This window comes from Podarcis muralis, chromosome 17 (genome assembly GCF_964188315.1).
Source record: "Podarcis muralis chromosome 17, rPodMur119.hap1.1, whole genome shotgun sequence".
Taxonomy (NCBI): domain Eukaryota; kingdom Metazoa; phylum Chordata; class Lepidosauria; order Squamata; family Lacertidae; genus Podarcis; species Podarcis muralis.
The window spans coordinates 27,908,637-27,920,213 of record NC_135671.1 but is presented as its reverse complement, the minus strand read 5'-3'; the positions used below and the strand labels follow the sequence as shown (position 1 = coordinate 27,920,213).

The 11,577-nt window shown below is 44.4% G+C and overlaps 1 protein-coding gene across 1 annotated transcript in view; it reads right to left on the bottom strand.

Moving 5' to 3' along the window:
* Positions 1-39: 39 nt before the first annotated feature.
* The window catches only part of FOCAD (focadhesin), a 127,894-nt gene continuing 116,356 nt past the window's right edge, over positions 40-11,577 (bottom strand). Inside the window, exons 37-44 of the mRNA XM_028712104.2 lie at positions 10,878-10,993; positions 8,828-9,088; positions 7,193-7,282; positions 6,624-6,801; positions 4,592-4,689; positions 3,575-3,814; positions 1,411-1,486; positions 40-478 (exon numbers count right to left, since the gene is read on the bottom strand). Coding sequence (XP_028567937.2) covers positions 405-478; positions 1,411-1,486; positions 3,575-3,814; positions 4,592-4,689; positions 6,624-6,801; positions 7,193-7,282; positions 8,828-9,088; positions 10,878-10,993 — 1,133 coding nt within the window. The 3' untranslated portion in view covers positions 40-404. The remainder of the gene's footprint in view (positions 479-1,410; positions 1,487-3,574; positions 3,815-4,591; positions 4,690-6,623; positions 6,802-7,192; positions 7,283-8,827; positions 9,089-10,877; positions 10,994-11,577) is intronic.

The window sequence follows — 11,577 nt, the reverse complement described above, 5'->3', positions numbered from 1 at the left end:
TACATACAAAGTCTCGAGTAAATGGGTGCACAGAACTGGTTATTTTCCTCGGATTCAAACTCTTTGCATTTATTAAATACCCTGTAGCATATTTTTTGACCTGGATTCCAAACAGGCAAGATTTCCAGGCAACTTCTATCACAAAGCTGTAGACAATTTCATCAAATGCATCACGATACTGGGTTGCACGGTCTACTCTTTCTGTAACGGAAACCATCTCTCTGGAACAGACAATCCTCGCCCAAATGTATCACGAAGCTTTTGTTGCACTGTCAAAACTTTCTATCCAGATACAATCTTTCTGGAACGGAAAGCACGCAACACATCTTAGTGTAACCACAAAACACCTCTTGGGCACCTCGTGTCTCAACAACAGCTCCACATGCGAAGACGACACCAGGAGGCTACCAGCCATAAGCCTTTGTCCATACTGCCTTCTTCCTGAACTCTGGGAGAGACCGCAGAGCCAGCAGAGATGCTGAAAAAATAAGGAACATTCACAGCAATTAGTCAACCCCGCAATTGCTCCTCCACAATTATGTTTTTAAGGATATGCTGGTGTGTGTGTGTGCGTGAAATGAAATGAAAAAAAGGCAAAGATATTTGAAAACTTTGACCTGTTCGATTTGACCTGTTCGATTGGTTGTCCATACGCCAACTGTGGGGCCTATAATTTATTGAGAAAACCATGACTTTGTTTTTCTTGTACTTCACGGCCAGCTGTTCTCTCTGGCAATAGCCTGAAAATGCTCTGATCAGTCTTCTTAGGCCTACTTTTGTTAGGGAAATCTGCATATACCTCTGCATATAGTAGAACTGAGATGGGTTTTGTGGCCAGTTTAGGGGCATGATACTCTGGGGTTGTTAGACACTGGACAATGTCATTTATGTATACGTTGAACAGTGCTGGTGTGTGTGTGTGTGTGTGTGTGTGTGTGAAAACATCCCCCCAAACTATTTCATTCAGACTCTCTGTGCAATTTGTTAAACAGATCAATGTGCAGCAGCGGCAAGGTTGAACGCTGACAAGAAGGAGGAAAACGTAAAAGCTTCAATTGCCAGTGCTAAAACCTAAGCATCTACATACTTCTTTACATAAGACCCAAATCAAGGTACTGTGGGTATTGGAACTAAGGGCTAGATTAGACTACATCCAACTTGCCACTGAAACTGAAGCCAAGATTTCCTTTTAAGACAGTTTCCTTTCTAACCTAAGCTGATAGATGAATCAATACATATGGGAGAAAGGGATGTGAGTTGCTATTTAAGTGAAGCATGCAATTACATCCCAAATACTGATCACTAAACAAAGCACATTTATAAAAGTCAACAGCGTAACCCTCCTTCTGAAACGTAATGTTGATATTTATCCAATTTGAAAAGCTGTAAATGCAACAAATGCAACAATACCTTTCAAAAGATTCCTAGAAGACTGGGATAGCACTTCGTCTGAGCTCTCCATCAGGTTAAATAGCCAGTCAATGAACTAGGAAGAAATCAAAAGTTAAAACGCTAGTATGATTTACTTACTGCCATACCTTAAATCAGCATTGGCGAGTAAGTTCAGGTTGAAAAAAACATTACCATTGTTAAGCTTACACCTGCTCTGATCAGAAGCCCAAACTATACAATTCACGCAAAGACGTGTAATGGTAACCCAATGGCTGTTTTGAAATTTTAAAAAGTTACTTTGGGCAAGCACCGATGGGGAGAGAAACGACACCAGAATGTACCTTTTCCACATTCCACTGAAAAGTGGAAAGCACTTTTGGGGAATGATGCAAAATAGATGTGATGATCTCATAATACATGTTATTAGGCTTCACACTTTTGCCTTTCTGGAAACAGAATGCTTAGCTCTAGTTAGCACACTAACCACATTTCCTTGTCCTAGTCTGGTAAAACTTGCAAATGCTCAGTGGAGCTTGTGAGCTACACAAGTGCCAGAGAGCATGTCCAGAGGGCCACCAGTGAGATCTGCTTATCACATTGTGAGGAAAGAGAAACGTGCTTCAGTATGTTGTTGTTTAGACGTTTAGTCGTGTCCGACTCTTCGTGACCCCCTGGACCAGAGCACGCCAGGCACTCCTGTCTTCCACTGCTTCCTGCAGTTTGGTCAAACTCATGCTGGTAGCTTCGAGAACACTGTCCAACCATCTCGTCCTCTGTCGCCCCCTTCTCCTTGTACCCTCCATCTTTCCCAACATCAGGGTCTTTTCCAGGGAGTCTTCGCATCTCATGAAGTGGCCAAATATTGGAGCTTCAGGATCTGTCCTTCCAGTGAGCACTCAGGGCTGATTTCCTTAAGAATGGAGAGGTTTGATCTTCTTGCAGTCCATGGGACTCTCAAGAGTCTCCTCCAGCACCAGAATTCAAAAGCATTAATTGTTCGGTGATCAGCTTTCTTTATGGTCCAGCTCTCACTTCCATACATCACTACTGGGGAAACCATAGCTTGAACTACATGGACCTTTGTTGTGCTTCAGTATGGTCTGCTCCAAAATAGGTGTTAACACTTACCCACAGTTTGCAATCTACTTCAAATCCAAGTCCTGGTTTGCAGCAAATCCTTAACCACAATCCTTAACCTTCAGATATTCAGGCTTTGAGCTGGTTCATATATGCAATGCGGCAATTTGCTCCCCAGGTAAGGATGATGGAGAGATTAGTTGCAGTTTGCGTTTAAATGCAAATTGGCTGAATTCACACTTTGCCAAACTATATGCAAACTGAAAGAGAGCCATTCTTTGAGATTTGCACTTCTCTGAATTTTGCAATGTAGTTCTCCAGACAAGAACCAAAATGCACATACGAGTGCATATATTAGTGAAAATAACAAATATTATGGGAAATATTAGCTCAAACACAGACGTAAAAAGTCGTGCAAGCCTTCATTTCTACTACATATGGTATACAGTTCTATTACAGCACAATTTTTACGGGTACTTTTTTATGCAGTATCAGTGCAAGAAACCCCACATGCACAGGAAATAGAAGGGAAAGTCAGACCCCAGTGTAATAATGCAATGAAATTTAGTGTAGTGATAACTATATTAAAGGAAGGAAATAGCTAATTTCCCTTCTCCACACTTCTGATCTGTTTTTAAGCCCCATTGCTTATGCTTGCTTTGTCCATTTAACAAAGAAATAACACCATGACTAAATGTGAAACTTTCCCAGCATTCTCCGGAGCTTAATGTTTGCATAGATGGCTTTTGAGACATCTTCATTATCCCATTTTGCTCGCATCTGACAGAGTTCTCATTTATATTTATGAGTCGCTTTTAATAATGCCTGTTTTTACGGCATGTTTGGTTCCAGGTAATAATTTTGTATGCTGATTTTATGCAAATACCACCTTAAGTGCGCTGAATAAGACTCAGGCTACAAATTGCCAAAACAGCGATGTACAAAAAGACCCAATAATAATATAGACACATGGACATGGCCTATGTTCTGTCTGCACAGTACTCATAACAGCATTTGCACTAATCCAATCAATAAGAAATACGTAAGTCTCAGTATGAGTCCACTGATGATAGAAATTCCTCTAACCAGAACGCCAGCTACATACCTTTTGTGTTTGTTCCTTCCAAGGCTCTTTAGCCAACAGACTCTGCAGGCTGCCTGGGAAAAGAGCGAGGGTCTCCCGCGCAGCCAGATTATCTCCCGGGCGCTTGCCCAAATAATTTGCAGGCAACGCTGATCTTGCTTCCCCTTCCCAGCTGGCGCTGAGGCCAAGCAGCAGCGGCGCAGAGTGGTCAGCCCAGGCCACCACGGAGGCAGCAAAGATCCACAACAGGAAGCTGACCGCCTAGACAGGAAACAGATGCAGATTTTGCTCACGGGCTCTGCAACGCCTGGAAAGGGCTATAAAGCCAAGGCAGCCATTTGGAAAGAAAATTGAGTTCAGAAGCTCAAAAGAATTTCAGTGGCTTGTTGTTGTTGTTGTTGTTGTTTTATTTTGGAATCTGGCCATGGTTCAAACCTCAACTCAGCCACCAACCTCCTGAACAGCCATGGAGCAGCACACCTGAAAAATGGGCATTGGAGAGGCCTGCTTTGCAGTTTTTGGTTAGCTGCACAAACACAAAAGTTAGTGCCCACACAAAAGCACTGCATCCCTAAGATTTGCTGCAGCAGAGCAGTCTTTGAATCAGGAATTTTATTGCGCATCTTTTCAAGAGCTTCTGCTGTACAACACAGAAATAGCAAGGAAAGCAGTTCAATCCATCTGAATTATTTGAATCTAGCAGATTACACAGATGGCTTTATAAGTGCTCAAAAAACTTTTTTTTAAAAAAAACTGCAGTAGATGTATATCTACAGTGATATTTTCTTTTGAGATTCCATCACTGTTTTTACATTCAGGCAGGCCAGATGGTCAATTTCCAAATTCTAAACATGTGTTCTGAACAACCATTTTGATATATTTTGTCAGCAATCTGACATTTTCATTACGAAAGTAATAAGATGACTTTTACGAGGGGAAGAAATCTCCACATGTTCCACAGGAAGGGGCATATATCATGAATAAAGTCATTTTCCCACTGTTATGAAAAACAAAAAATTATACATTTCGGGAATGTACCTCTTTTGGAGCCACATTTTGTATGGATGTTGTCTTCAAGGAAATGTTTTTAATATATCCCATTAGTTCCAAGAGCCACGCCATTCTCTTTAAGACTCCTGTAATGGCAAAAACGCACATGTATTTTGAAGCACTTTAAAGATAACAAGGGAATCTTCCCCATCCTTATTCTAAGTTTCAGTACCGCCCATGTGCTCAACTAAGAAATAGCGAAGGCATTCAGAATTAGAGTTGATGGGTGCAAAAACGTAACTATATAAACAAAAGAATATTTTCACCATTTCACCATCATTGTTTCCAAACCGTTTGGTAAAACAAAGCCACCCCACCAAAAAAGAGAGACCTGAAATAACAATAATAAATAGATAAATAAATAAATAAATAATAATAATTTATACTCCGCCCATCTGGCTGGGTTTCCCCATCCACTCTGGGTGGCTTCCAACTGAATATTAAAAACAATACAGCATCAGACATTAAAAACTTCCCTAAACAGGGCTGCCTTCAATTGTCTTTTAAAAGTAAAATAGTTGCTTATTAACTTGACATCTGCTGGGAGGGCGTTCCACAGGGCAGGTGCCACCACCGAGAAGGCCCTCTGCCTGGTTCCCTGTAACCTCACTTCTTGCAGGGAGGGAACCGCCAGAAGGCCCTCGGTGCTGGACCTCAGTGTCCGGGCTGAACAATGGGGGTGGAGACGCTCTTTCAGGTCTACTGGGCCAAGGCTGTTTAGGGCTTTAAACTTTGAACTGTGCTTGGAAACGTACCGGGAGTAGAGATGGGAAGGCCTGCAAAAACCCCCGAAAAAATGGGGGGAAAACCTGGGTCTTTTCCAACACCCCCCCCCAAAAAACGGAAAAAAAACTGGGTTTTTCCAGGCCTTCCCATCTTTAACTGGGAGCCACTGTACTTTCAGGACCGGTGTTATATGGTGTCAGTGGCCATTCCCAGTCACCAGTCTAGCTGCCGTAGTCTGGATTAGTTGCAGTTTCCAGGTCACCTTCAAAGGTAGCCCCACGCAGAGCTACATGAATGACATAGACATGGGATTTACACTCTCACATAGGGCAAGGCAACACAACATGTGTCCCATTGAGCCAAATGCAGTTCAACAGCGGCTGGGTAAACCTCTTTCCCGCCCCCGCCCCCGGCTTTTTGCCTGGGACTGCAAAAACTGGTGGGTTGGCTTTAATTTCTGCAGGCCTCTCATAGAAGAACTCACAAGTGTGCAGAGGACAAGCAGTAAATGGGGGTAAAGTTGGTCCCTTACCTTTCCCGCCCCGACTTGGCCACAGTGATCCATGCGACGGTCACCTCCAGGCTTGACTACTGTAATTCGCTCTACGCGGGGCTGCCCTTGAAGCTGTCCCAGAAACTCCAGCGGGTGCAGAATGCTGCAGCGAGGCTCCTCACGGGGTCTCTGCCATGGGAGCATATTCACCCAGTGCTTTTCAAGCTGCACTGGCTCCCGGTGGAGTACAGGGTCAGATTTAAGGTGCTGGTTTTGACCTTTAAAGCCCTTCACGGCCTAGGACCCTCGTACCTATGGGACCGCCTCTCCTGGTATGCCCCTGGGCCCTGGTATGGTCCTGGGCCCTAAGGAAGTTAGATTAGCCTCAACCAGAGCCAGGGCCTTCTCAACTCTGGCTCCGGCCTGGTGGAATGCTCTGTCTCTTGAGACCAGGGCCCTGCGGGATCTGATCTCTTTCCGCAGGGCCTGTAAGACAGAGTTGTTCCACCTGGCCTTTGGCTCGGAATCAGTTTGATTCCCTCCCCCTTTTTCTTTTTCCTTTCTCTTCCTATGATGAGATTGCTCCCTACTTGTTTTAATGTTGTATCTTAATCTTTTAAATTGCATTTTAATCAATTTGTTTTATTATTGGTTGTTAGCCGCCCTGAGCCAGGTCTTGGCTAGGGAGGGCAGGGTATAAATAAAAAATTATTATTATTATTATAAAGAGATTTTATTACTGGGCCCTTCTTAGCAAGGAAGATTGTGGGCCACACAATCTCTTTTGCTATTAGCTCTTACCTGTGTTTTCGTGGCTCACAATTCTTGCATGGTAGAAGCTCTGCAGCAACATCCACACAATTGTTTCTTTCTGCTGGCACCCAACGGCAATGCTAATCACGTCGTTCCATCTCACCAAAGGAAATCTGCCTTGGGAAACTATATAAACTTTGACAAATGTGACCTTTTCCAAATTGTTCTGCAAAACAAGCCATGAAGTAGATGAGAAATAGGAAACCAACTCTCTGATGCAAACTTTCACTAGTTATTATGTGAAGAGGAGAAGAATTCTCTCACACTAAAGTAGAGACATTTTGTATTTCTGGAACGGAGGTCTCTGTTGATCTTCTTTATGGCTGGCTAGAATTTGATTTATTCCGTAGCGTCCACAAGTTTCACTCTGACAGGGTGTAGTTGTAAAGATGGCCCATAAAATACTTTTGCAAAAGAAAAATAACTACTGGGAATATTAAGTCAAAATTGCATGTGCAGTGTGCCCTGATGTCTTGCAATACCAATGCAGTCTAGAACATTACAAAGAAAGGTTTTCCATTTCTGGAAAAAGATCTAGATAGCTAGACTGCAGTTACCTTTGAAACTTGGGTAATTCGGTCAATTTCTGTGTCTGCCATTTCTGAGAGACATTTTGCTGCATGTATATACATCTTCACTTCACTTTGCTGCAAAGATAAAAACAAATGTGTGCTTTAAAACCAAGCAAAGCCAACAGCCTAACTAAACCATAATAGTAGCATCCCCCAACCCTTCCCTTTTCAACGTTTCTGAATTCAACTTGAAGACATATATATATATATTTGTTCACCCTAGGTAAAGGTAAAGGGACCCCTGACCGTTAGGTCCAGTCGTGACCGACTCTGGGGTTGCGGCGCTCATCTCGCTTTATTGGCTGAGGGAGCCAGCGTACAGCTTCCGGGTCATGTGGCCAGCATGGCAAAGCTGCTTCCGGCGAACCAGAGCAGCGCACGGAAATGCCGTTTACCTTCCTGCCAGAGTAGTACCTATTTATCTACTTGCACTTTGACGTGCTTTCAAACTGCTAGGTTGGCAGGAGCAGGGACCGAGCAACAGGAGCTCACCCCGTTGTGGGGATTCAAACTGCTGACTTTCTGATCGGCAAGTCCTAGGCTCTGTGGTTTAACCCACAGCGCCACCTGTGTCCCCTATTCGTTCACCCTAACCACCCACTAAACACTTTCAAATGGATGGAAATTGGAATAACAGCCACCTGTCTTTTCAACAACAGATTAGCAGAAAGCATTTCATTGTGGATAAACAGATCAATGGAAAATGAGACCAGAAGACGCCTAGGGGGCCCTGCAAAAGTACCATCATTCTCAAATTAAGCCTCACCTACACTAAATAATGGGGCACGAGTGGCACTGTGGGTTAAACCACTCAGCCTAGGGCTTGCTGATCAGAAGGTCAGTGGTTCGAATCCCTGCAACGGGGTGAGCTCCTGTTGCTCGGTCCCTGCTCCTGCCAACCTAGCAGTTTGAAAGTACGTCAAAGTGCAAGTAGATAAATAGGTACCACTCTGACGGGAAGGTAAACGGCGTTTCCGTGCGCTGCTCTGGTGTATGACCCGGAAGCTGTACGCTGGCTTCCTCGGCCAATAAAGCGAGATGAGCGCCGCAACCCCAGAGTTGTCTGCGACTGGACCTAACGGTCAGGGGTCCCTTTACCTTTACACTAAATAATACGTGATTACTGGACATGTCTTAAGTCCATTTCCCCTCTTGTACTAACCGCATGGGGTCCCAAAGAAAACTTGTTTTTTCTTTATTTACCCTGTACTTCAGTTTCTACCATGAACTCACCGCAGTGTGTAATCTAAAAGTGAAACGCAGTAAAACTAGCTAACGGCAACGTTGACATTTTGCTGCAATGGAAACCGGATTTTATCGTCTATTTCAACTCCATAATCATCCGTGAAGCAGATTCCATTCCTAATGCTGTTTAAATTATTCTCAAATTGGTCACATTTTCTTTTAAAAAACACACAAAACAATCCACCAGGACACTGTACCACAACACAGTATTTCTGTGCACAAGCCTTGTTTTTAACCCATACAGTGGCATAGCGGCAGATTTCATGGCCAAAGATTTTCCCTGTAGCTGACCCAGTTCTCCAGTCATTCTTAACGTCTTAAAAGGAGCCCAATTTTCACCACCATCCTAATACTTTAAATATTTACTTTCCTTACCCGAATCCCATTTGGCAGAAGTTCAAATATCCTCTCCGCAGTCCTGCAAAGGCAGCTCCAGCTGTACTGGGCAGAGCTAGGCAGTTTCATGGCTTGGCTGAGGCCTTGCAAAATACTCCAGCAAAGATCCAGATCTTGCGGCTGGTTTTTTGCTTCAAAATGCTGAACCATGAAGACTTCTGTGAAAGCCTGCAATCTGTCTTCCGCTACATGTTTCATCCACACAGATAAGGACGTGAAAAGGTATCTCTTGGCTTGTGCCTAAAGTGCAGATAGTAAGGTATTAGGGAACCCCAACAAGGACTGTCTCATAGCATTAGGAAAAATGTTATTAGACCCAATGGCTTGTTTTACTTTAATATTCTTGGCAAACATCCTCTTTGTAAGAATACAGTCAAACTTCGGTTGTCGAACATAATCCATTCCAGAAGCCCGTTCGGCTTCCGAAACGTTCGACAGCTGAGACGCGGCTTCCGATTGGCTGCAGGAGCTTCACACACTCAAATGGAAGCTGTGTCAGACTTTCAGCTTCTGAAAAATGTTTGAAAACCGGAACACTTCCTTCCGGGTTTTCGGCGTCCAGGAGCCAAAACGTTCCAAAATGGAGGTGTTTGGGAACCAAGGTTTGACTGTATGCATACCACGCGTAAATGAAGGTGATATTCTATTACAGGAATAGTAATGTTGCTTAAGGGTTATTTTAAAAAAAAAACAACCACACAAGTTTTAATGATCTTTTGTGAGTGCTAAGTACCTACAAATCCAAAATCTTTTCTCAGTCGTGTCCACAGGAATTGGACTGGACTGATAATGCCCCATTAAATTTGTTCAATAATAAATTATTATTTGAAGGAGGGGAGATAGAAAAAGGCACTGGAGCCAGCCCCAAAACTGTGCCCAGGGCAACACCCTCCCACTACGCCTCCGTAGAAAGGGATCTCTGCAAGTGATTTCTAAGAGTCCTGTGCATAGCTGTCAACTTACAGATTAGAAAATAAGGGACCAGCAGCCTCGAAAATAAGGGATCAGCAGCCAAAATAAGGGATTTTAGTCAACCAGCTGAAATACGAAGTTAAAAGGGACCTGATAATTTTGGAGAGCAGCACCGGTTTTTAGCCTTTCGTTTCCAGAGGCTGCTGCTCAAGACACCAGCTGATGAAACACTGCAATTAAATAACTACAAGCAGCAACCACTTTTTTGCACAAAACAAAGTCCAAGCTACGAAGATGCTGCTGCAGTTCTGTATCTTTTCTCTTGTGCTCCATCTGTAGCTCTCAGTTCCATCAGGCAGGGCGGGAGGAAGAGAGGCGGGAAAATAGCGCCCGAAGTAAACCTGCAGATCAGACTATCTATGCTAATCTACCAATAGAAATCTATGGGAAGAAGCACTTGCGGTCCTTCCTCTGCTTTCCTCCTCTATGGTTAGCCCTTGGAACACCTGCCAGCGCCTCCGCCTCCACCTCCTCTCTCTGAACTGCTTTCTCTATGGTTGCCCTCGCTCTCCTCTCAAGGCTCCTCAGTCCCGGTGGGGAGGGACTCCCGGGGGCCGAGGCTGGTGAGAGGAGGCCGGAGGGGGGCAGGCCAGGCAGCCAAGAAACACAGTTGGAGCCTCCCTCCTCCCTGGCCGGCAGGGAGGGAGGGAGAGGAGCTGCTTCCTTTGAAACCCGGGAAATTTAAGGGACATCATCAATCAGGGACAGCAGTGGGACATGGCGCTGGGATAAGGGAGTTTCCCGCCAAATAAGGGACGGTTGACAGCTATGGTCCTGTGCTGTACATTGGACTCCCTATGTTCAGCTGATTATTGGTTCTTCAGAAGCCTTTTTCGATCCCATCCACTTGCCTTTTCCCCTGCTGGCACCCGACATCATCTTTGACATCTGGTGCTGGCAGATGAGCATGGCTTGACCAAGATGATTCCCTACACCCCATTGACTGGGATCTTAGACACCCCGTTTTACGGAAACTTCTAAGTGCCGATTATGAGCCTGGCAAAGAGAGAGGAGGGCAGCCATTGGGCGTGGCGGCCCGCAGAGTGATGACACGTACGCTTAGACTGCAGACGAGAGGCGGGGCTACCCACATGCCCAAAAGCATGGCAGCGTTCTGCGACGACTGGGCCTGGGTCACGCCTACTTCAAGGCACAGCTGCTGTATCTCTACTCCTAAAAGACACGAGGAGAGCAAAGGCTGACGTCAGAGGGAAGGAAAAAATCAGAATAGCACACAGTCCAAAACAAAAGTGAAAACCACCATTCACCACAACGGATGGCACACAATTTCCATGACATTCCCATACACTCTGAATTGGGAAAACATAGAAGATTTTGTGGGTGGGTTGCACCTGAAGCAGCAATAAAGTCTCTGCTGGGGTGATTTACCACCACCCCTTGGTTGAAACCCTCCTCAAATCAGGAAATAAATGAAACTGTCTGCAGTAGAAGATCACCTCTCTTGTTGTGGGGCTGACCTGGCTCAAAAGCTAAAACAGCTTGAAACTGCTGAACAGAGCAGAACTCTGCTGCTTTTATGTATTTCTATTGCAGGGTTTTTTGTTTCTTTAAAGACCTATCCTCAAGGATGCTTGCTGTTCCATAACACAACAATAAAATTCAATTTAAGTTGAAACCACAAAACGTAAGTGTTAAACACTGCAATGGAAGCAAAACATAATTACTGGAGCACTCTGTGCTGCATATTGGAGACATCTCACAAATGCATTTGTTAGACACAAAGCCTTTGCAACAAA